This window comes from Thermobia domestica, chromosome 18 (assembly GCF_964235325.1).
Source record: "Thermobia domestica chromosome 18, izTheDome1.hap1.1, whole genome shotgun sequence".
Taxonomy (NCBI): domain Eukaryota; kingdom Metazoa; phylum Arthropoda; class Insecta; order Zygentoma; family Lepismatidae; genus Thermobia; species Thermobia domestica.
In genome coordinates, this window is record NC_137471.1 from 177,658,077 (window position 1) to 177,684,782 (window position 26,706).

The 26,706-nt window shown below is 34.7% G+C and overlaps 1 protein-coding gene across 3 annotated transcripts; it reads right to left on the minus strand.

Annotated features, from left to right (window-relative positions):
- Nucleotides 1-1,552: 1,552 nt before the first annotated feature.
- LOC145676033 (uncharacterized) lies at nt 1,553-25,294 on the minus strand. Of its 3 annotated transcripts, none has more exons than XM_081746883.1 (2): nt 24,719-25,294; nt 1,553-1,967 (listed from the first exon to the last, which is right to left on the minus strand). In XM_081746883.1, exons 1-2 carry the CDS (start codon nt 25,162-25,164, stop codon nt 1,964-1,966), a joined length of 450 nt encoding a protein of 149 aa, XP_081603009.1. In that variant the 5' UTR covers nt 25,165-25,294; the 3' UTR covers nt 1,553-1,963. The 3 variants fall into 3 exon arrangements, with proteins under 3 accessions (XP_081603009.1, XP_081603008.1, XP_081603010.1); XM_081746882.1 differs by lacking the exon at nt 1,553-1,967 and adding an exon at nt 13,908-15,897 and having other exon boundaries at nt 24,719-25,292; XM_081746884.1 differs by lacking the exon at nt 1,553-1,967 and adding an exon at nt 15,769-15,897 and having other exon boundaries at nt 24,888-25,294.
- Nucleotides 25,295-26,706: the final 1,412 nt, after the last annotated feature.

The following is a 26,706-nucleotide window of genomic DNA, read 5'->3' on the forward strand; positions in this document are numbered from 1 at the left end:
TACTTTGAACCACACTTACGACGTCTCCCAATAACGAGGAAGACATTTAAGCATAAAATATAATAAAAACTCCAAATTTTGAGTCGGTTTTAATGAATTTTCTGGCACTCGAAAGCCTGATTTATAATAAATGCACGCAACACGAACGTTAAGTGTATAACATTTAGGACATGTGAATCATTTTCATAAGCAAAAGCGGAAAGTCTTCTACTGAAACTTTTTAAATCTGATTTGTTTGTTCGAAGTACAAGAGAGAGAGGGGATGAAATAAACAGGAGACTTAAAGAACATTGAACAATGGACAGTATGGAAAACAACAGAACGTATAATAAGCTTATGCTAGTTTAATTCGTTTTCTCAGAGTAGAGTTGAAAACTGGATTGCAGTCAACGTGGTATCTGGACAAAGATCTGTCCAACATTTAGTCTCATGAAGTCCACTATTCACTGAAATGTTCTCCACTCTAAGCAAAATATTTCAAGTTCTGTTAATAAACGTTGTTCCTTGGTTCAGGAACTAAGTTATACTAATTACCTTACAGAAAGTTGTATAGTGATTATTTTTATTATTATTTTTATAAACTAACCTCTTTGAGATCTTGAAGTTAATTCAATTTGTTATTCTACATTGCAGTTGCTATTGCTAATTCAATACCTTTCGACACAGAAAATAAGCATTTCAATTGGTGGATATGTCACAATCAACAGAGCGCTCCTTACTTCTGTAAGTATTCACAATGTTATCTTGGCTAATATTATCCTATACTTTGTTTAATAATTTAAAATGGCTTTTGATATATTTTCGTACAACAAAAGTTGAAACTCTATATCAAATTAAATATTTTTCAAGATACGTAATTTAATGACGTGGAACTTTTATTGAAACAAAGACAACTTCTAATCCTTGCAATTATTGTAACTAACAAAATGTAGCTATTGTTTATGCAAGGGGTATCAAAAAGTTTGTGCAATCACATAGAAGAAATCAACTCTGAAGGACTCTCACACGATATGTTATTATTCCTTCTCTACGTAGTCATCGTGCATAGCGATACATTTTGCCAGTGTTTCTTCTCTTTCCGTAAGCCCGTTCTGTAAGTATTCAATTTTATTTTCGCTTTGAAACCGAAGTTAAACCTCCTAAACGACGTCATCCCTAGTCCTCTGACATGATGCTTCATTTCTTGGAAAAGAAAGAAGTCACATGGTGTTAGATCCCGTGAGTATGGGGTGGGGCGATATTTCGTACCGTACTTCCACTGCTTTTATAATGGATCGATGGGCGGAAAAGCTGCTGCATTTCCTGCCAGCAGCAATACCACTTTGTGGCAAATTTACGTTTCTGTTTCACTTCCTCTCGTAAAGTAGACAGGTAATGTCAACTACTAGTACTAGTAACAGTTTACCCTGTGGTAGATAATCTGTCATGATGATCCATTTACAGCCTTAGAAAGCGGAAAACATCACCTTGGCAGCTGACTTCTACCCTCGTGATTTTTAAGGGGAGGGGGGAAGAAATGTGTTTCCATTGTTTGCTCATTTCCTTTATTTCTGGGCCATAAAGATAAACAGAACTTCATTCCAAAAGAGAAACAGAACTTCATTCCATTGTCAGTTTTCCAAATATGTACTGTTCATCCTCACAGCGATGGAACGTTTCTCTTACACTTTCGTTGCAATTCAACTTGTCTTCTGGGAAGATGTGAGTAGTCTTGGCAACCACCGCGCTGACACTCTCTGAAAGTTTAGCTGGTTGTATGTGATATTCTAGGTAGACTCATAACCCGGTGCTCATGTGTCCAGTTTGAAATCCTGTTTCCACTCGGGCACAATTTTTAAGGATGGGCTTTCATCCCATAGATTTATTTAATCTTTAAGTGGATTCGCTCTGCTGAGTTTCCCTGAAAATTGACGAACTTAATGACGCTTTTGTTTGAAACTTGTCAATAAACACACCTTCAGATTCACCTACAAAAATAGAAAGAAAAAACTTCTTGTAGCAAATCCAGAATTAGTATGGTTATCATACAACATACCACCTTCTAGACGATTTTACAAACTTTTTGATATCTATTTCTACCTGAAGACCACGAGCTTAACTAAAAACAATATTGAATCTATAATAGACTCTTTCTTTAAAAGTGAGAGGAAAAAGAGTTTACTACGAATTTTAGTAGTTACTATTAACAATATGTTATAATATCGACTACTTATTCTAGTATTGACTTTTGTGTTTACGATTTCCTCATCTTCTGATGTTGGGTAGGATGTTGTGCTGTGAGTTTAAATCTAAAATTACAGTGAAACCTCTACTAACGGACACCTCTATAAAGCGGACACCTCCCATAACGGACATATTTTGTAATGCCCAAACACTGTAATAGGAAAAAGCACATTGGCAAACCTCTCTAAAACGGACACTCTCTAGTACGGACACGGACAGTCTTTCCTGTCTTTATAGGTATTATTTACCTCCGTATTACGGACACTTTCTCTAGAAACAAGTTGAAAACTACAGTAAAAAATACATTTTTTGTGATTCATACGTGTGTCAGCAAGGAAGCACATTGGGTGTGACTACATTTTGCTTATTCAACTGTCTGCTCAAGAGGAAAGGTCTCCGTTTAACAACATCCTCATGTTCCTTGCTTGCATTCTACTCTCACCCAACCTGTTTCAGATACAAAAGTGATTGACAGTTGCCCGCCGTTTGGGATGATAAGTCATTCTACTGTCCGCTCTCAGCAAACGACAAGTTTGGTATATTTTGCCCGCGGGTACGCATATTGTCTCAAAAGTCATTACTGGACTGCAATTAACTCACAAATTAAAGCAATACACCGAAAACGTAGTAAGTGTAAAGTGCAGAGAACTATAACAATTTATTTCCATGTTGTGTCTCAAACATAGAGTATTGGATGGCACAAGATAATGAAGGTACAGTAACATTTTGGTAATATTCGTAAATACATGATTCATGCAAAAATATTTTTCTAATTGCACAATACCTTTTACTAATTTACGTAAGAAGATATTGAAACCTCTCTGAGGCGGACACCTCTCTATAGCGGACAATTTTTGATTCCCCACGGCTGTCCGCTTTAGAGAGGTTTCAGTGTATTTAGAAAGTAATCCAATATGATCATGAAAGTCAATTGATTTTATCTCCTCACTTTTACAAACAAACCTCCGTAGCAATACAGTTCAAATACTTTTAAAATTATTAATTAAGCTTAAGTTCAACAGATAGTCAAGTAATCTTCAACTCTCTACTAATGAACTCTTAAATTTCAAATTGATGTCTACCATACATATTCTTCTGCGGAAAAATGTTTTTCATTCAGACAAAGATGACTCAAGATAGTCTTAAAAATTATCATTGTTTTTTCTAAAGCTGTATTTCTTACAAAATCAATTTTGAAAAACAATAGGAGATTAAGCGGAAGATTAATAAAGTGCCATTAACCTTAATAATTTCAATAATGCTTATGATTTGGCACTGTCTAGTAGTAAGCACTACATAAGTTACTTAAAGCAGTGTGTACTTTGTCTTAATATGTGTCAGTCATCATCGTGTGGAAACTGCGCATGTCTCAGTGGCGTAGCTGCTGCCCCTGCAACCCCCGCAGTGCGGGGGTCCCCGAGGTATAAGGGGCCCCGAAGTCTTTCCATGAATAAAGTTTTAAAGAAATAGAACTTCAACCTTACTTCTGTCGGCTTTACAAGTGAGGCCCCTTCTCTGTACTTTGCGGGGGGGCCTGCAAAAGTGTGCTACGCCACTGGCATGTCTCAATGTTAGAAAATAATGGATCTTGGTCCAATACTCTCGAACGAGATGACAAGTTCCGTCAGAACTATATGGATAACCCGCATTCAATACTGGAAAAATGAAATCTTCAAGTTTTACGTTCTACGGTTATGCCGGTTAGGCTAAAGGAGACGGTCTTGATGAGAAACGAATGAAATGGTAGAATGAAGAAAGTGGGAGAAAACGGGTAAACCCAAGAAAGGCCATTTACACGGTGTTTGTCCACCAGAAAGCTCAGTTGGCGCGAGCTGGGATCGAAACAAGGACTCCGTGATTCAGATTTGAACGATCTATCACTGAGCCGGAACACTCCAGATTCAATACTGGAGACTCGCGTTTGATTTCCGATGAAGCGTCTATGGCTCGAATCAACGCTATATTGTATATCCCTAATTTTACATCGTTGACGCTGAAAGACGTCCAATGAGATATTATTTGGTTCGAATTCAATGCTATGCTATATATGGTTGACTCCTACAACCTTGATACTGAAGGGTGTGCTATGCTACAAGTTAACAAATCAAACGGAATGAACAGTAACAGTGCATAGACTAATGATTAGATACTTTATTACATTTTAAGTTAAAAATATAATGTTATAACAATTAATCTTAAATTAAAATATAATGTTTGTATTGTTTTCTTCTTTCAGATGCTGAGTACTGTGGTTACATATATGGTTGTACTAGTGCAATTCAACTACGGACGATGATAAAAAATCTATATATTCAACATATATTACAGTGAAACATGTATTATTGATTTTGCCATATGCATGTTCCAATTGTCATATTTCTTTATACCTGAATAAAACGGTTACAATACAAATACCTAGTATGTAAATTTTTAGTTCATTCCGTACGCTGATTAGTTTTGTGCATGAAGCAAGTAAACGGTATGCTTCATTATGATACTAGAGTATAGAGGATATATTTATTTTTCAAAAATTGAAAGCAGAGTCAGTGTTGTACTTCACATTGTCACCACTTTGTGAACACATAATCCAGTAACTTAAAGCAAATTTTAAAAATAATACTCAGAAATCTTTTCTATTTACAGAAAATTAGTATCACGTTAAGTGACGTCCATTCATTCAATAATAGGCAACAACTATTCATCTGAAATTAAAACTACACTTACTTCCCGTTTTAGAGAAACATTTATATCAGGATATTTATGTAACGCCCACCAAGTTTTTTAAGGTGAAAAGAGATTAGTGATAAATACATGGAAATGATTACGAAGTAAACGTTGGAATGAAAATGCGGAAGAAAAGGAAAGAACCTAAAGGGAACACACAAACTCGAAGTTCACTACAAACTAAGGCATTTATTCCGAAGTTGGGCGTCTGCTTTCGCCACGTTTTTTCGCTGTTACCTCCTTTCCACACTTTCTGCAATTTGTTATTAGGTTCATTAATCCGTGCTCTTCACAAACTTTTAAAACATTTTGCTCGTTATCAACGTATTGCTTCACAAATGTTAAAACTGTTAGTTCATTGCCCTTGTACATTCGCCATGTTGATAACATAAATGCTCGTTTCTTTCCCACAATGCAACGGTTCGGTTACCTTGCGCCAAGTAGTTCCCCCCGCTCGCCGTATAGTCCCATGTTTATAACCGCTTATATATAACAAATAAACAGATTTTTCGAGACTCTTATACATTATCAAGCACACAAACGATCAAATTATCCATATCTTTCCTGTAAATTTTAAAAATTTTGCTGGAAACGGACGCCCAACTTTGGAATTTAACCCTAAACTAACACGGCACGGGATGAAACGGACTCTTGGAACAATAGGTGAGGACTCTACCAGGGAACCATCGTGTCCTGGCTTAGGTTTTGAGAACCAAACAAAATTCTTTCAACTTCCTGTAACTCATAAAAGTAAGTAACATACTTATTTCAAGAGTATACCTTCTCGCTAATGCTCTTGAAATATATACAATTTCAATTCTAATTCAATACCAACTAACTCAATCTTTTGTGAACGGTTCTTTCGTATTGAAAGCTCTTTCGATAATTAAAGAGAATTTATTACCTAACAAAGTTCTCTAATCATGACAAATACGAGTACTCAATCAGGTTATTTTTACACTTTGTGTTTTTTTAGGCAATCCTTTCTCAATTTCGCACTTTGTGTTACGATTTTCAGTTCATAATCTGTGGAAAGTTATATGTTTTTTTCTTAAAATATTGTTATTCGAAACTGAATTGGTGCTAGCTTTCCTGTATGCTTTTCATCTTCCAATACACAAAATGCTTTTTTCATATATATCTACAACATGTCTCTCAAATAAATCCCATTATAGAAACAATTCATTGTTTTTATGATGTAGGTTGCTTATGATAAAATGGTGCTTAGGTTTTTTTCATATTATTTCAGGTTTGTGTAGTTTGTAATTTGGCTACCAGAAGAGCCAGTCAATAAATCTGCAATAATGACGATTGTTGGCACAGAGGAGAAATTGTACATGTTGAAATTTGAAAGACAACAGTATTTTGCGCAAGTGTAACGTTCATTTTGAGTGTGGTAAGAAAGCGCCCTCCAAGAACTATATCAAGAAATCGCATGAACAATTTGCCAGATATGTCCTCCAAAAAGATCTGGATGTCCTGTGATGGATACCATATATCAAAGACAACCCAAGTCTTGATTTTAGTACCAATGCTCTAATTGTGTGATATTCAAAATCGTGCGATGTTTTTATTTTTTACCTCATATCAAATCTTTTAATCAATTATAATCAGAATTACAAAGGTAACATCCTTTAATTGCACCATTTTAAAGAGTAGAGAGTATATTGCTCACTTAATCCAAAGATGAAGTATGTCACCACAATTATTCAATATTTACAGTGAATGGTTAATGAAGGAAGCATTAACGGGAATTGAAGATTTCAAGATTGGAGGGTAGATCATTCACAAGACCAGGTTTGCAGATGTTAATGTTTATATAGCTAGAACCGAAGAAGGGCTACAGGAGACAATTGACAAAGCAGTTGACACTGGGACACTATATGGAATGGAAATAAACATCGAAAATCTGAGAATATCCAGTGGAAATTCGCCTTTACGGGCCAGAGTATAACAAAGAATACTTGAAGAGGTCGATCAGTTAAAATATCTGGGAAGTATTTTGACGAAAGATGCTTACTGCACCAGAGAGATCAGGTCGAGAATTGCCATAGCCAAAGAAGCATTCAATAAGAAAAATCACTTTTAACAAGCAGCCATAATATTGGACTAAGGAAGAAATTGGTCAAGTGCTATATATGGAGCACTGCACTTTATGGTTTAGAGACTTGGACATTATGGAAGTTAGAGAAGATAAAATGGACAAAAAGAGTAACAAACGAAGAGTTTTAAAACAGATAGGAGAGAAGACGACGTTTCTAGCCATCATCATTCGCAGAAAAGCCAATTGGAATGGACACATCTTGCGAAAGAATTGTCTTCTTTATACTGGCATAGAAGGAAAGATGGAAGCAAAGCAAGTAGTAGAGAAAAGAAGAACACAAGTGATAAATGACTTGAAAATTAGAAGAAGACATTGGGAGTTATTAGGGGAAGCTGAAAATAGAGCTGGACATGGAAGAAACGTTTCCGTGCCCAAACTGAAATTTAAGAAAAGAAAAAGAGAAATTCTAATTACTATAAGGGCTTGCCAATAGGCAGAATACTTAATAATATGATACCCAATCTTATCCAACTTCACTATAGAATAACTGACTTAATATTTTATTCAATGTATTGCATCGTTTGATTATATATTTGATATGTATTTGCGATGTATTAACTTACGTTCTTTTAGCCAAAATTCCAGAATTCACTTATATTAAAAGGAAATTTATTTGAGGAAAACTTTTCACTAATTTGTTGAATTTAAGATGCTTTTACTACTCTTTTTCAGCAAATAATCTTTTACACGTATAACTTTTTATACACGTGTCTCCGATGTTGGTCAGTAAATACTTTATTTGTAGCGAATATTATAAATATGTTCATTCTTATCTAACACTAAATTTTCAGTTTGTTTTTCTCAACCACAAATATATTTCAAATCACCAGAATAATTAACAATATATATTGTTATTCATTATATAAAAAGGGTAACCAAACAGTTCTGTCACTTTTTGTGGAAGTATGTGTTCAATTGGCCCTTATACATCGAGTTGAATGCGAATTGAGATAAGGCGAAGCTCAGTTGTTTGTGTGGGTATATTTAACATACTACCTGGTTCTGGCAGTTCAGTTACACCTTGTGCGTAAGGATGGAATGAACATGGGACCCACACAGAGCGTCATAAGGGCAAGTATGTTGTACTAGTTTAAACTGGGATTGGACACAGTTGTATGCTTTGGGTTGGAAAACATTATTGCATCCGCTCTCCGGACATTGCACTGTCCGATTATCACCTGTTTCATTCCTTGGATAATCAGCTTAGACGACGCCACTTCAAATCTCTGGTGCACTTGATACTTTCTTCTCTTCACGACCCAACAGAACGTTGACACAACGCTGTCCATGCTGATAGGGACGACTTTTCGTCTTCCAGGTACGACATGAGTGACACATCGATGTTCGAAAATGGCAGTTAGAAAAGCAACAGAACTTTCTTGGTTACCTTTATAGATGTTTTGTTATGATGACACTAATCTCAAACTATATGATGAGTTTGTGGAGTAGGTATAGCTTACTAGCAACTTAGAGAAATATGACTTCATTCCTGGAAAGATAACTATTTTTTACGAACTCACATGACAAGAAGATAAATAAGGAGAATATAAAAATAAGACGAAAACTTTACAAACATCTAATACAAATCTGATTTGACATTTTATAGTTTATAAATATACAACTGATGATAAACGCTCAATCATCTAAACATCCAAAGGTCAACACTCAACGTCTGACACACAAATGCCAATGTTCAATGTGGATATATATCGTTTAGTGAGCAACGTGTAACGTTCAGTATCAACATTCGAATGTTTTCTATATAATAAATGAATGTGAAGTATATTGAGAGAAACGTTAATTTCTAATAGTTCCTTAACAGATTTTAAAAATTATAAGAAAACAAAGAATCTACTACAACTGTAAAAAGCCAGAAGAACCAAAAATTGATGCTATTCACGTTTCAGGAAATACGATAAAAATCCAAAACCTATTTGAGACAAAATGAAAAAGAAGTAAAAAGAAACTTCACCAACAAGAAAACAAAAGATGAGTAAAGGAAAAAAACGATAGACAGAATTCTCAAAAGAATATATTTGGGTTTGATGTTGTATTTGCTAAAGGTTATTGAAAATTGAAGTAATTCATTATTTAAAAAAAAAAAAAAATGAAAGCCAAAGAAAAGTCAGAGTTAAGATTAATTCCAGCTTGTAATGAGTTTGTAAAATGTAAATGGAATTCATAAAAAATTCTTCTATAATAAATAATTGATGTGATGTACTAAAGAATGCATTTGCAAGGTCTTTCCATTACCTCTCAAGTACCAAAAACTGTATAAAATGTCTTTCATAATTCCTGAGAAACAGCCGTTTACAATTTTTGGCATCGAAGCTTGTGAGAAAATGGAAATCGAACTTTCAAGCAGCCTAAATCGGCCCAACAATTCTTTTTCTGCCAAACAGAAAGGATACGTGTCATCACTTTGTATCTAGAACACTATATTTCAGTATGGTGGATACCTGTAATATCACGTTGAGAGATTTTCTAAAATCTGCCTCAATTGAAATAGACAGGATCACTCAAAGATAAAGTTTGCGTTCTGTAATGTTTGTACTATTGCTATTCTGTGCGCTCTTTCATACGCATTGCGAAACAAATGCCAAAATCTTGGTCACTACATTATTTAACACCCAATCAATGACAATATGAATTTTGCTTCTATTCATGGAACAGTGGGTCTTTCACCATGACCACTGTAAAAGACACTTTAATGTAAGGAGTAACTTTTTAATCTTTTGAGAGAAGCCGGAGTTTGGACTTACAAAAGCATTGTTAAAAACGTGCTCTTACAGGTATAAATTTTCAATAACGGGTTATCCTTCTCGAGTTATGCGACCATCACGTATACAAAAAGTCTGTTAAGCTCATATTTAATGAAAAACTGTTCGCAACAGTGACAAAAAATTACTTTTAGTCACTTTTCTGTGTGACACTGTGGCGCTTAAAATCAAAATTCTTCTAGACATTAGTATATCATGATAAGTGTTTACAAAAATCCTCTGGAGATTAACTAATGTATGAAAATAGTTTGAAGTTACTTATCTCGGGATTAAAACCTCTCTAAGGGAATGAAACTGTATAGGATTATATATATTTACATTCTTGCGCATTTTGAATCCTTTCGCTGTAAAGAATCTAAAATGTACGCAGTAGTGGGTTACAAATATATATTATTTGCAACGATTAAAGTAACTTTGTGACTAAGTAAATCGGTGTATTGGATGAGAATATGTGTTGAATCCCATGAATAAGAAAGAATTTTAGTGTGTGGCGTGTTCTTCTCGGCGACGTTTACGCATTGTGATGGCAGATATAGTTCTTATCAATATTAAGAATAACCAGGTAGCTTTAGAATTTAGATACATGTTTCCCAAAATTACTACAAACATGTGTTCTACCACTTTTCAGTGGGAATACGGACACTGTAGACTAAGCTTGGGAATTAAACGTATATTCCACTGAATTCACCAATGCTGTGCTTCACCTTTAAGGACTATCAAGTTCTAAATGTCCACTGGCTCAATTTTCCAACACATATATTTGTATTTTTGTTTATGAATAAATATTTGTAATTTTAAGTTGTCTATTATTCTGCAAGGATGAAGGCTGTAAAATGTGTGGATAAGAATGTTTGATTTTACAGATGTTTGATTATAAAAAAGAATGTTTGATTTAAGATTTAAGAATGTTTGATTATAAAAAAAAATAGCCTTTGCCAGACTCATTTGAACAATATTGTCATGTACATACTATCATGCGTATCTTTAAAAAAAAGTATTTTTTTGCGAACAAATGTATTTTTCGCTACTTAATGGTAGAACTTGGTCTTTTATCGATTTAATAATATGTGCCTTTTCATCATATCTCGTTTCTCTTTGTGGTTCTATGGTAGAATGTGGTCTATATGTTGCATGCGTAATATTGATCGTTATATCATTAAGTTTGTATGCTCTACCAGCATATTACCTTTATAAATAAGATCATAGGCTTTAATATTTCTTAGAGGTAAACGCTTTACAATGATGAATTTGATTTTAAAGATCCATGAGCAACATAAGTGTCTTAAAACTACCACAATTATTGCAAGAAAAGTGTCTTAAAACTACCACAATTATTGCAAGAAAAGTGTCTTAAAACTACCACAATTATTGCAAGAACCTGTAACTTTGCTATATGTGTAAGAACGTGGAGCTTTGAGTAAGGTTTCCTTCTTAACTATTTGCCACTGAATGCAAGTATTAGCCTCATTTGAATGAGTATGTGAGTCCTTGAAATATTTTAAATGTGAACGCTCTGCTACAAAGGGTTTAATGCTGCCACCTTTCAACTGTATCCTTTCTTAAGCTTACTTCAGATCAATTTCTTCATCCAACTGTACGAACGAATATGATTATCCAGTTATATACGTAACTGTACGTATAGGACTATACAGATATTTAAATGATTTCTGAGTAAATGCTATATTACACTGAATATAACATTATAATATTATCCGTATAATAAAGATGTATGTTTCTCCCCGCCACAATGTACGCAAGAATCTTTTTAATTTGCATAAATACGCAGTTTCCTTACAGGGATCAATGATATATATTATAACTCGCCAAGCGGGAGGAAGTAGTTCAGCTTTGCTTTATGAAGTCTGAGAAGTCGGACGAAGGGAGTTTGCGCGTTCGTTACGAAACGCATGATTTTCTGTAATTTTAAATTTCATTCTCAGGTTTATATGCATTTCTTTTAACAATTAGATCTTTAAATCATTTCCTTTATAAATAAATATTCTACCCTTTCAGAATATCGCCAACATATAATGTATAAAAGGAATCATAGACAATGGATTCTAACAAGCTTCCTGACATCAGCATGACTCGTGACGACTTTGCGTGACACACGAAGCATTCCTGGAGTTAATTGGTGGCAATCCTAACCCTCGCTTAAAAATGACCCTGCGGTTCTGAAAATGGTTCAAAACTTTCTATTTGAATCATTACTCACTCTATTCTTCTAAAGAGTTCTGCGTGTGAAATAGAATAATCTCTTTTTATGACGGAACAATTCACGATTTACTGAGCAAAATTAGATAAAGATAGAAGGGATATCTTCCATTTTATTCTCGTTCTGTATTTTTTTCTATTTGGATTTCAATGTCCTGCAGAAATCGAGTTCGTTTGCATTCTAACACTGACTTACAACAATAAAAATTGAAAACGGGTGAAATGAAGCCTAAGTCGAAAGATGACAGAAGTATTGTTCACAAGCGAGTTGCCCGTGCTCTTCCACATGTAGAGCCACGTCAAATCTTTGGTCGACGAGATTTTTGTATCGCCGAGACTGGCGAATTTCAAATACAGGAAGAATTCTGTATCTCAGAAGAAGTTGATGTCGGTTCTCTGGACCCTGCTTCATCTAAATCTGTGACAGTATTTCCTCTTGCCAATCATCAGTGATCTAACAGAATGTGTGTCATCTTCCTGGGGAAAACCAGGATATATAACATCGAAGAATTAATACTGATTAATTAAATAACTTTATGGGATTAAAATAATACTATGTTTGTATTATTTTCTAATACGTTAAGGTCTTGGTAAAAAATACAGTGCAAACGTATTCAGAGCAGAAGCATTTTGTCGTAAAAATTTACGTCATTAATATTAATTCTTTATTGTAATAACTCCAAAAATAAATTGGAGGAAAAAATCAAATAGCATTTCGTAACATCGCTTGAGGATTCAACCTTGCATTACATAGGCCAGAAAAAAGATAAAATCTGTTAAAAAAAATACGTGTAACTTTACACATGCAAGGCATAAAACAGTGTAGTCCAGTGAATGGAGATCTATGTTCCCTCACTTGTATGAGTAACGACATGATTATTGTGAATACCTTACTGCAATATTACGCCAATATAGGTTCTTATATTATCTTTCAGCGTGGACACACTGTCACAATGAAAGTACCAATGCAACTTTTATGTACATCAGTAAATATATCCAGCTTCATATCATTTTTCCACCTAAAGGTTTTCTCACTCTGGAAGATAGTTCTCGGCATATATTCGTCATGAGTAAACGTGCTGTTACTTATTTCTTTTGTCTTCTCCATAAACGTCTGGCAATAGTAAATAAAAGAGCACAAGTTTCAAAGTTTTTGAAAACTGTTAAGTAATTCAGGTGCACTTTGTATGTGATTTTCAATTTGTACTGTTTACAGCAAATATCGTTTCACCAATGGTTCAACCTTTTTTTCTCTCTTATTCATCTTTACCTTACTAAATAGTTTGGCGCACTGAATGGACTTCCTATTTACCTGAATAATTAATCATGATAGGCTTTATATTACCTTTCAAAATTAAAGTTTTGGCCCACTTGTAGCCTTTTCGATCTTTTGAGTAAGCACGTGCTTATCTAAATTATTTTATCAGTGAATTCCTTACCGCATTGACAGCAACAATATTTTTCTACCTTTACGAAGATTCATTTATTTTTTTTATAGTAAGGACATTTGAATTAAAAAATCAGTTGAGATACAGAACACATTTGCACCAAATTTCTCCATTACGACTAAGCATGCTCCTCTTGAATTTATCCTGCTGAATTAACGTTTCGTCTTATACTGTATGTAAGGATATGCTAGGAGTGTGAGAAAACACTGAATCTTTAAATAACCTTTGTAAATAAACGCTTTATGACACAATGCTAAAATCCTTTCTTTCACCTGTATGAATCAAATGTGCATCCTGTAGTGATATTTCGGAGGAAAGGTTTGCGCACATAATGCAGTATTGATGATTTTCGTTCGCGTATGTAGTACACCTAACAGTAAATGTTTGGCCACACTCATTGCAGAAATTTTCCCGTTCACCGGTAAGGATAAGTTAATGAATCTTTAATTTACTTTTGAAGTAAAAGATATGGTACACTGAATTCAGAAATATTTTCTTCACCTATAAGAATAAACATATAATATTATAAAGAATGTTTAAGAGCAGACACCTTGACCCACTGACTGGAAACATGTATTCAGTATCTGTATTATGAATGTAAATTTTTAGGATACTTCGTAAAGAAACATTTCGTCACACTGAATGCATCTGTACGATCATTTACAGTTATTAATAATTTGCTTATTTAAATTCACCGTTCTCAATACGTGCTGCCACACTGAATGTAAAGATATCCCTCGCAACAATGCGGGTAAACATGTAAATCTTTAAATGACTATTGTGAATAAACTGTCAACCGCCTTAATTCTGCAATGTTTCAACTGTGTAAGGCAATGTGTGGCTTTCCAGGGAGTCTTTCCACCGAAAAGCTCTGCCGTACCAAATGTATTATTGCCCATTTTCGCTTGCATGAGTAAGTGTATGTCTTTTAAAATTACACTTAACAGAAAACGCTCTTCCGCATTGAATGCAAGCATAATTTCTTTCACCTGTATGAACACGCGTGTGATAATTTAAAGATTGTTTACGAGTAAATGCTTTACCGCAGTGACTGCAGGAATATTTTGTTTCAGCTGTATGGGTAAGCATGTGACCATTTAAGGTTTGTTTAGTAGTAAATGATTTACCGCAGTGACTGCAAGAATGTTTTCTCTCACCTGTATGAGTTAGTATGTGATAATTTAAAGATTGTTTAGTAGTAAATACTTTGCCGCACGGAGAGCACGAATACTTTGTTTCACCTGTATGAGTAATCATATGAGAATTTAGAGTTCCTTTTCGAGTGAATGCCTTGCCGCACTCACCGCAACAGTATTTCGTCTTACATGCATGATTAATCAAGTGAGACTGAAGAGACTTTTCAAGAAAAAATGTTTTGCCGCACTGACTACAACAATATTGACATTGATCTGTATGAGTAATCATGTGCGAATTTAGAGATTGTTTACAAACAAAATTTTTACCGCACTGACTGCAGCAATATTTTCTTTCGCCTGAATGAATAAGCTTATGAGAATTAAAGTATCTTTTATTAGTAAACGTCTTGTAGCACAGATTGCAATAGTATTTTCTTTCACCTGTATGTGTATCCATGTGATAATTTAAACCTCGTTTGCTAGTAAATAATTTTCCGCATGGATTGCAGGAATACTTTCCTTCACCTGTATGAGTAGCCATGTGAGACTCTAAAAAGCTTTTGCGAGTAAAAGTTTCACCGCACTCACTGCAAGCATATTTTCTTTCACCTGAATGCGTAAACATATGTGTGTTTAAACTAGATTTTCTAGTAAACGTGTTGCCACACACAACGCAAAGAAATGGCTTCTCACCTGTATGAGAAAACAAGTGGGTCTTTAAAGACGATTTACGAGTAAATACCTTTTCACACCGGATGCACGAAAATGACTCCTTATTCATGTGAGTAGAGACATGAGTGTTTAAGTGACGTTTCTTTGTAAATAGTTTGCCGCACTGAATGCAAGAATACTTTAGTTGCTCTGTGTGAGTAATCATGTGCCTCTTCATTTGATCTTTCCGAAGAAACGCTTTCCCGCACTGCATACAAGAATGTTTTCTTTCACCAGTGTGAATAAGCATATGTGTCTTTAGTTTGCTCTTATCACTGAAAGGTTTTCCGCACTGAAGACATGTATGACGTTTGCATCTTTTATTCGGAATCAATTGCCCTTCCAAGTTGGATTTCTCAACGATTTCCATACTATAACGAGGATAAGCGTATGTTGAACATGTAGCGTGATTTGAAGTCTGAATCGAGGAAAAGTGTTCTTGAATACAATTGTTGGTACTCGTATGAGCAACATTCATATTTATCCCAGAGGCTGTTGGCAGACGGTAAGTTTTGTAAAGCATCTTCTGACATTTATAAGAATTCGTGATGTTTGGCCTGAAAAATGTCAAATGTATTATATTAAAACACCTCTTGTAACTAGAGTATCAACAAACCGTTAAAACAAAGTTGTGTGACATAGAGGAAGGTAACATAAATTTAGACTCGCTAATCATTAGACTCTTTTAAGGAGATTACTTTTATTGCATAATTTCTATCTCTAAGGAAAGAAGCGTATAGCTGGAATCTGAATCTACTTGGGTATAATGGAAAATAGACTAACAGGTCCCTTTCTTCTTTATTATTATTTCTTGTACTTTTTATTTTTTTTCACCTACATACCAGCTCTCGGCCATAAAATACTTATTTCCGTTTTGAGTATATTTAAAGTGATTGTATCTCGTTCCGAGTATTTAAACGTTATACATATATATTTTTATTGTACACAGAAAATGAGAAATTTCAGATAGCAAAAGATTAAGTTCTCTATAGTGACTGAGTAAATGAATTGACATCCGACATGGCATTTTGAGAGAATATATTATACATTTCGCTCTCTATATTGCAGTTACGTTTTAACATTGCAAGGGACGAAATTCCCCATGCCAAATTAATAGATCAGTTCTCGGCCGATTTGATGAGATTTATGAAGCACGAAAAAATTATGGTTTGTCGCAACCATATCTCAGAGATTGTATACGTTAGGATTGCGTTCTGTATACTCACACACACACACACACACACACACACACACAGACACATATATATATATATATTATCGCTTATTTTCGGAGACTTCAACTTGTTTTTAAAATGATTTTCAGTCAAAGATATCAAAATCTGATTTTAAATTATTATATAATTATACCAGCGTGAAGTATAAGGAACATCGTATAGTTGATAGCCTGGATGTTACATAATTAGTAGCGTATGACCGCGAGTAAGGTGAGAAAGTACGCGAAAATTGAGAACCGATACGAGTAGTTAGGAGTTAATTCTCCCATTGATAAATTTATGGAGAAACAGCAAGTCTGCAATCATGCGACGAGTAAGTGAAGTCTCAATAAGTTTGTTTAGAGCTGTTTTATTAAGACTACGGTCTGAAGGAACTCCTTGTTGCACAATGGCAAGAAATTCAAAACGAGATAAGTTTGAAGCACAGGTCATATTCAAGATCCGTTACGAATATACGATTTTAGGAGAAAGAAAAGCTTTGTAGAAAATACTGACTGATTTGAGAAGGCGAGTTTCAGTAAACCTGTAAAGAATACCCGGTATTCTCATAGAACTCTTTACAGTAAGGGTAATATCACTTTCGTATAAAGTTATCTATTAATGAGACTTGTCCATTAGGATAATGTCTCCCGGGATGAAGTATTCAATTTTCTGCAACATAGACTTATGCATAATATACTATTCACTGTGGTCAAATATAATCGGATGCATGACATTCTCAATGCAACTCATTATTTAAAGAAATAAATAAATATAACGATATGGAAAAATAAAGTGATCATGTAAATTAAGCTAATATGACTCAGTGAATGTTAATTCAGTATACTATATTTTTCTGATTTTCTTGTTTTATACGAGCCTACCATGCATAATAAACATGCTTTAGTCCAAGATTGAGTAAAATTATGGAGCCTCAAGCAACCAGAGAGCTAATCAAGGTCTAAAACTAATTATTATTATACATTGATTTACAATGGCTCAAAACAGATATTACTGAAACTATTGAAACCATAACTATTAAACCCTAAGCAACACATAGTAAGCAGTTCTGGATTTTTCAAGAGCAATGAATCACAATATTTGGATTTTCGGATTAAGCTACTCCTATTCGTAATTCTTCAAATTTTGCAGCAAAGGTTTCAAAAATTGATCTACAAATGATTATAGCATACTCTTATATTATTTACAAACTGCTTTTGTTCAATAGTGAACAGAGAAACCAAGATTTTTTATTCTCCTATATGAGTGATTTCAAGCTGTGTCTGTGTACCGTTCAGTTTCCGTATTTGCCAATTTAGGTTTATGATTATTTCTATAATATTAAGCTTATGTGGTAAGTACATAAACGCACTAACGCGTTTTTTTCTAATTTTATTCTATACTAAGTTGTTCATAATATTTACCTAATCCTAAATGAATTGGCGAAATTAAAAAAGTATTCTTTATATTTTTCTTAAGAAACTTTTAATGGTCTTATTCCATTTGGGAACCTAAACAATGCCACGTAATTTTCTTGCATACAAAAAAGCTATTTTTATTCAATTCTGTCTGATATTTATCAACAACTCTTCTTACATACGCAATGATATTCTCGTTCATACCTTCCAAAAGATTTGTTTATTTCTCCCAAATTTCGAAGCAATTAATATGTAGTGAACTAACTGATATAAGTTAACATATAGCCCCTGCAACTGAAATGAAATCCAAGTGTTACGAGCCACGGTTATACCGTCTAGGCTAAGGAGACGGCAATGGTAAGAAATGAATGAAATTGTGCAATGAAAAAAGCAGGAGCAAATGGGAGAACCCCGACGAAACCGACACACACGGCGCTTGTAAACCACAAGGTTCACTTGAGGCGAGCTGGTATAGAACCAGGGACTCAAAGCACCAGCGATGAACGCTCTACCATTGAGTTACCGCGGCCCCTTACCCACTGCAATTATGAATCCATGGCGACAAAATTTTATTGGAGATTAAGAGTTCCTCTCATGACGTCATAGACGTTATATATATATATATATTGGTGCAGTTCGTGTTGAGAACAAAGGAAAATGAAAAGAAATCTTTGAGTTTTACCTCCCACGGTTGTGCCGGTTAGGCTAAAGGAGACTGTGATGATGAGTAATGAATGAAATGGTGGAATAAAAAAAAGGGGGAGAAAACGGCAGAACCCCAACAAAAACCTGGCTAACGGTGTTTGTCCACAACAAAGTTCAATTGGCGGGGGCTGGGATCGAACCCGGAACCCCAAACACCAGAGGTGAACTCTCCACCACTGAGCCACCCCCTGTTGATAACAAAGAGACAACCATATCATATTTCCATTAGTTAGGCAATCTAGGCCGAGTTTATTGGGCTGTAGTGAGAAGCTATCTCCAGTTCATTGCCAAGAAGTAACAAAAAGGAATGAACGTGGGGTATTATACGATGAATTGGATGGTCGAAAATATGCCAAGACCAACTAGTGGGGACGAATGTAAAATGTTTATGCTTTCCTATGCAAAGTTCATCTTTAAAATCTATCTGTTTAGATTCGATTTTCAGAACATGCCACTTTATAGTAGGATGTCTCGAACAAACTAATTAATCGAGATTCACAGACTCACAAGCTTAATATTACATGCAATTATTATTATTATTATTTGCTGAACTGATTTGTAAACACGGTGTTGAAAAGTAATGAGTACTTTCTGCCGAATTGATAGTTAAAAAAATGAACAAAAAAAAAAAAAAAAAAAACAGTGAGAAAAAAATCCAACTCCATATCCTAACGAGTAAACTTCCACATGGTAGGGAGCGAGCAGCAAGATGCGAGCAGACTTTTAAGAAAGAATGTATTTGTGCTCTAGCGCTTTAGATAAAAAGCTAGGGTCAGTGGTGTGGCAATAATTGAGGCCCGCCTGCAAAACAAATTTCGCTTGCCTAAACAGTAATAAAAACTTTCAAAAAACAAAGATTCACACTTAGTTATGGTATACTGCAGGAAAAAAAATATATTGCATTATATATCACTACTGGTTATATTATCTGTGCTAATAAACTGTTTACCATAGGATTATTTATATTTTTATGTTAATATAGAGAACAAAAATTCAATATTCAAAGACTTTTATTTTGATATGATGCCCGCATTTTCAATATTAATGAAACTTACTTACACTTGCTTCTAATAAAACTTAATCTTCTGCGTAGTTCCTGCTAAGAAGGAATGTGTGTATAGTGATTCTGTAAGGCCAGCTATACACTATAGGATAGATCTTAAGAAATCTCTTACGATTTGTTCTAGAATCAAAATATCAACTTGTACGGCATCAGGTCGCATGTATTGAGGGAAGCCAGGAGATTTCTCTTGTTTAAGGCACGCTCTATTTCGAAAAGAAAGTTCCAAAGATTTCGATTTAAGCAACACCAGGTGAGAGAAAGTGAAAAAAACCACTGACGCGATATGTTATGCTAATTCATATTCTGATCGTGCAGGTTCACCTTCGGTGGACCGCTCGAAACACTTGTTGAAAAATTATAATTTGTCACTCATTTCCTTAGTATTATTTAGTGACTTTTTCGTTGAACGTCATGAAAATATCCCACATCGTACAGATAAAATTGAAAGGGACAATCAAGCGCAACTATTGAAAAACTACAATTCTTTTACATTTTACAAATAAATACGATGTCCGCAAGTATAGTATAGAAACTATATCGCAGAAAACACAAACCAGCCTGTGCTAGGTGGTCATGGAAAAGCAAGAATGCTATTTAACAGTCAGGGCAGAGCGAACCGGGTTGGGAGAGTTATTGAGGGGGTGCGTCCGAAAGAAGAATTTGCCTCAGGGAAGGTAGTGAAAACGAGTAGGTTTTCGCAATGATACGTTTGAAAAGCACTTGTCATGGTGTCATGCTAGTAGTGCTCCACTTGTAAACATAAATTACAGTTTCTGTAAACTGTGAAGATATACACCGCTATTGAAGAATTAAATTAAATTTTTGAGTTTTCGTCCCACGGCTATGCCGTTTACGCTAAACGAGACGGTGATGATTAGAGATGAATGAAATGGTGGAATGAAGAAAGTGGGAGAAAACGAGAAAACCCACGCTCACGGTGTTTGTCCACCACAAAATTCACTTGGCGGGAGCAGGGTTTGAGCCCAGGACCCCAAACACCAGAGGTGAATACTCTACAACCGGTGGTGCAAAACAGTATAACAACAGCAACAGAAAATAACCTAATGTTAATAGAAAAAAAGAGAAATTATACGTTTTTGTAAATTGTGCTGGACCCCTATACAAACACAACCTAACCTAACTGTAACTAACCTATTTCTTACGAAAAATAGCTGAACCCCTTTTGCTAAACATTGCCCCTCACTCTTTATCCATCGTAAAACACTTATAATGATTTTACACTAGGAAACCTACACATGAAAGCATAAAATGTAGGTGTATTGCTTTGTATTTAATTCTATTGCTTTCAGATATTTGTTGTTTATAAATATGTCTTTTCATGCAAAGTATTCAATTCAAATTATAAATCTAAAATGTAGTGCGGCAAAAGTACACTAGCACCCTTCTGATTTATTACGCTTTTTTTTAGAGGTATCCAATTTAACAATATAACGCATGCTATTAATATTAGTAGGATGTGTAGTGTATTGAGCACAGAAATTCATCAATTTTGAACTTTCATTAGAACTATTTCATAATACTGAGAAACGTCATTTGGTCAGCTAGGAAAAGTTCTCACGTATATGGCACAAAACGGTAAGATTTCCTACGAGATATATCATAACATATTTCAGAAGATAAATTCTAAGATAGATTTAGCTCGTAGTGTATAGTTTTGTAATTATTCAATATCTCTTTGATTCCACCTAAGTCTTACTCGCTACAATGTTTACACATAGCGACAGAACGTGATGAAAAACCGATTAAGCATAGAAACAGTATGTAGTATGTTGTGCGCTTTGAGATTATTATTAAAACGTACAAATGATTTCTTAAAGTACATTCAAATTTACTTGTATGAGGGAGAAAATGATTGAGCACTGACGAGATTTATAATAACTTTTTAAATTCATTTGGGAGGCATATCAATAACACATTATAACTTTGTGCATGATAATCGGAAAGACAATTTAGGTTTTCTCATCTTATGGATAGTATGGACAGCAACACTAAGAGAGAGAAAGTACATATATTCGCAAAGAGAGTCTATATACTATTTGTGATACTGATCCGTTTTTACCCTTGAACCGGAAGTGGTTGGACGCAAGTGACTAATTCAGATACCGATCGTTTGGTTTCCTCTAGAAGAATTAAATGATACATGTTTCATATTTCCAATCGCTTGAAACACATCAGTACCGAAAATTTCCCGGTCAAAACAGTGTGCAGTATGATTATACGGATTAACAAATATGTAAAATTATCACAAGAAATTTGTAAAAAATACTTAATGGTGTAATATATAAACAATAATAATATAGTGTGTTCTTACGTGTGAGATGCTTATGTACGTGAAATACGTTAATAAAATTAGAAATCGATATGCAGGTATTCATCCATAATGTAAGCAGTTAAGGGTGGACAGTTTCTAAAATTTACAGATTAATTAGTAATAATATTGTAATAATATGTGAACAATCGAACTAGTTGTTTTGTTACGACTGACAAGGGTTTGTACATAGAACAAAAAATCAAATTTAACATTTTGCACACATTCTCTTTTATATAGCCGTTAAGAGTGATGTAGAAGGTGAAGAAAAGTGACTTAGGGCATAGGAAGGTTACGAGTTAAGAAGCGGAAGCACTGAAAAACGAGATTCACGGTATAAGAAAGTGAAGAGCGAAGTGCGGAATGATTGAAGTGTTGGTGAAGTTGTTACAAGTAATTGAAGTTGTTGCCTCAAATCATCAAGACGAAAGAGCGGTAAAGACGTGACGTGCAGAGTGGGAAAGGTTTCTTTATTTACAGATTTGTGAGTGAGTTTAAATGAAAGGAGCAATCCCATATCAATTTTTAACGAAAGCAGTGTTTTCCGCAATTCCCGTATACGACTGTACCCAAGATCGCTGACGCGCCCGCTCCCTACTAGTAATGGGCAAATTCAAAAAGAAAATTGCGATCTATTACTATATTATGATTTCAAAGATAAATTCGTATTTATATCACACTATGTTATTACTGTTGTCTCCAGAGGAGTCTTTAAAATGTACATTCTGAACGATGTTGTTATTTTATTAATATTCTATTGTATTTGGAGAGTAAGCATAAATGGATATTTATTTACAATATGTCCTATGAAAGTAAATATGTTTCAAAAATGGTATAGTACGTTCACATATTTTAAACCGCTAAAAAGTTTAAGTTTACATGTAAGTGGCTTTTCTAAACTTGACTTTACTACTGATATTATAAACATATTAAATATTTAAATGTTATAAAAAATTTTGTCAACATTCGCGCATAAATATGTATGTTCACAATATTTGCAAGATACTGACTTATCTTTATAATTTTGCATGTAACATTGCCACACACGACCTTTCTTGCTGCCTATTTTTATAAGTTTCATGCGTTAATTCACATGTAAGAGAAGTCTGAGAACCTCTTCAGAAATTCAAGTCAGAGAGAGTAGACAGACCGACATCTATTAATAACGGTGGTTCAGGGTTTATTAATGGTACTTCATCTTAATTTCTACATAATTGTACATTACTTTACAAAATGGTTGCTTTTCATCATTTGAAAATTAGTACTTTGCTAATTTTGGCTAGTAATTAGCATTGGGGAGCCAGCTTTCCCACCTACTTTTTTGCGATATTCTATTCCGATGGGGTTTGCTTCATGCTTTCATACGTTAAATTACGTTACCAACATTAAATTCAGACAGCAATAGAGAGCGAGCGTCAGCGAGTGAAGGCGGGTTAGAGCCACGCATGGCACTTTGTTTCCTATCTTCGTTAACGACAATTCACTTTCTTTTCTCACATAAATCACTACCACTTATCTTTGCGGTTTCTACAAATTCTTTACTGCCGTGAAAACAATTGTGTTCGATAGTCTCTTGACTACTTGAACACTACTATCAACTCACTCCTTCCGCAAATGATCCTACTTTTTGCTAGATTTGCTCCCCAATATTAAACAATTATCTTACCTCTAAGTGCAAATGGAAATGGAACCTAAAAAATCATATTATTAGTTATATAAAGAATAGTCAAACAATTTTAAATTTATTAACCTCTAAATCCTTTAAAACCTAGAAATAAATCATAATACATTAAAATAAAGTAATTAGTAATATGGTTCTTTAATTTGGAAGATAATGTAAACAAATGGAAATAAATTCCTTCCCGGCAATTTATAGGTCAGGGAAAAAGCCCGGTAATATTCCCATTTTTAAAATTCCTTCCCACCGCCCATCACTACTCCCTACAGACGCACCTCATCGTTTCAGCTCCGGCTCCCTTGCTACATTTGTGCTTGAATCCGTTCTATAGCACTGGTGCTTTCATCGGCCACCTAGGGCAGGTTGGTTTGTGTTTGTGCACAAGGCTACTTGAACCTGCAACGGGGTACATGCACACCACAAAAGTGATTGGTGAAGCAGACCCGTAGGCAGCCCAGAAATGTAGAGCGGCCCGGTAGAAGTTAGGGTGGCCCTGACCCAACTACATTATAGTTCATTTGCAAGGCTACAGCGAAAATTTTATGGTGGCCAGTGAAAATTTAGGGGAGGGTGACCCCTAGCCCTCTGTGGATACGGGCCTGTGCTGAAGATACAGAAAGTGCGTCCAAGATAGTCAATGAAAATTTCTTAAATATGACGTTTCTGCTCCTTCGCTGAACGGGAAGGTCGGCTTGTCGCATATTTCCATATATATGTATGTATATCATGAATTTATGTAAGGATCCATATAATCAATCTGCACAGGATTAAGGCGACAACGAAGCAACATCTTGTATGACATTACTGGATACTAGTACGTAATAATGATTCTACTGGAACAGATATGCTCTCAAGACAGGAAGCGAAAAAACAAATAACTGAATAAAAGTATCACATAAAATGAATGAAATAAGAAAAGGAAAAACTCGCCGCGTAATCTATATCAAGTAAATTAGTATAATAATCGTTACCTTAATGCCTCAACGGAATTGGTATATTTTGCCGTATTTTCGTTTGACTTAGTGGAGTAGATCGGCGTTTTCTTTTCTACCACTGCAAAGCCCGAGGTTTCGAAATTATCATAACATGAAAGATCTGCTTCAATTTTAGCTTCCGACTTAACTGCATGTAATTCCACACCTGAATAATACGTCACAGTTCCAAGCTTTTCCACATGTTCTCCTTCCAATGATGTAATTATATATTGTTCCTTTTCAGCCATTACTGGACGTATCCATCCCTTCTCTTCCAGTGGATGCTCTTGAAGAAAACTACCATTATTTTCTTCCTTGAAAATATATTCAGAGTTAACAAATGCTTCATCAGCCATTGTTCCTTCTCCTCTAAAAGGAGCTGCAACTACCTGTGGATCATTCACGTTCTCTCTTCTAGGAAAACAATGTACTTCGAAGAACATGTACTGAAGAAATTTTGTATATTCAAGATGCACTCGTATATGTACACAAAAGTAAATTCAGTGATTTTCTTTTTTCATAACTTTGATTTATAAATACACAATAGTGTACTTCCTTCCTTCTGTGCTATCATGATCAGCGTTGCCAGGCTGAATTTACAAAAAAAAAAAAAAAAAAAAAAAAAAAGAAAAAAGAGTAATAACTTCTAAGAGTAATAACATGGATTTAATAGCGTATATGGAATTAAAAATATGTGTTGTTCATTAATCTCCAGTCTCAATATAACTTTTACAAAACAAGGGGGCCGCGGTGGCTCAGTGGTAGAGCGTTCACCTCTGGTGCTTGGGGTCCCAGGTTCGATCCCAGCCCCCGCGAAGTGAACTTTGTGGTGGATAAACACCGTGTCCGTGGGTTTTCTCGGGGTTCTCCCGTTTCCCACTTTCTTCTTTCCACCATTTCATTCATTACTCATCATCACCGTCTCCTTTAGCCTAACCGGCATAAATCTGAGACGTAAAACTCAAAGGTTTCATTTCATTTCATTTTACAAAACAAGCCCTATTATTCATTACTGATTAATATTATCCTCTCTATTTATTTGTTTTGCAAATTTGTTATTAAATAATCTGATCACACAATTTTCCAGACACAATTTTAAGATGTTCACGAGCAAGGAATCAAATCTTTCTTACATATTTGTTCTTTAAGAGTACAAAGGGCTAATACCTACTTACGCTGCTCTTGTGAATTTACTTAATAGAATATGAAATACGAAATATGAAATACGGTATTTTAAGCGAAAAAGATACGGTACTATCCTATTGGTTATACAACCTTTCGTCAAACAAAGTGTTAGAAACAACCAGAAAAACTAAGATTGAAATACAAATATTCACATCATGTCTTGCCCCTCAATCGCCGCCACCAGTTACGTAGAAATCTTCTTTCAAAGCTCCAAGATTATAAAATAAGAAGCATTGCACCCAAACGATTTAAATTGTATTTGGAAAAGAAGCAGGAAGTAGTAGAAATTGGATACAGTAGCAGAGAAACAAATCAAACTACATACTATATATCTGAGAAACAAGAAATATCGTGTGGAGTGCTACGATGTTCCGTATAACGGCCATTATTATTTTTTATATACATTGAGGACCTACTATGTAATATTGCACCAACAGAACTATCCCCTTATGCAGATGATGCTAAGAATATAGTAAAAGGGAATACAAATCAGAATGTTGAAGGTAATGCAAATGAAATCCTTTGTAAACTATCTCAGTGGAAAAGAAAAGGAGCTTATATTAAACATTGAAAACACACAAGCAATCAATTTTCATCATATGCGCAGTCTCTAAATATTTTAATTGAAAATAACGAAATAGACTATGTGAACTCAACTAAGTCGTTAAAAAAAATGGATAGATAAAAATATCTCCTGCGATGTACATGTATGCTAAAAGAAATGCTCCTATACTGTAACTTAGAACTTTTCACAATTATTCCCTATTCCTTACTTTTATGGATAAAATTCAGTTATCACC

Coding starts and splice junctions, on each gene's coding strand:
- LOC145676033 (XM_081746882.1), bottom strand. CDS start 25,164: ATGTTCTTCGAAGTACATTGTTTTCCTAGAAGAGAGAACGTGAATGAT. Junction 15,898..24,718: donor AATTCCGTTGAGGCATTAAG/GTAACGATTATT, acceptor GACATTTTTCAG/GCCAAACATCACGAATTCTT.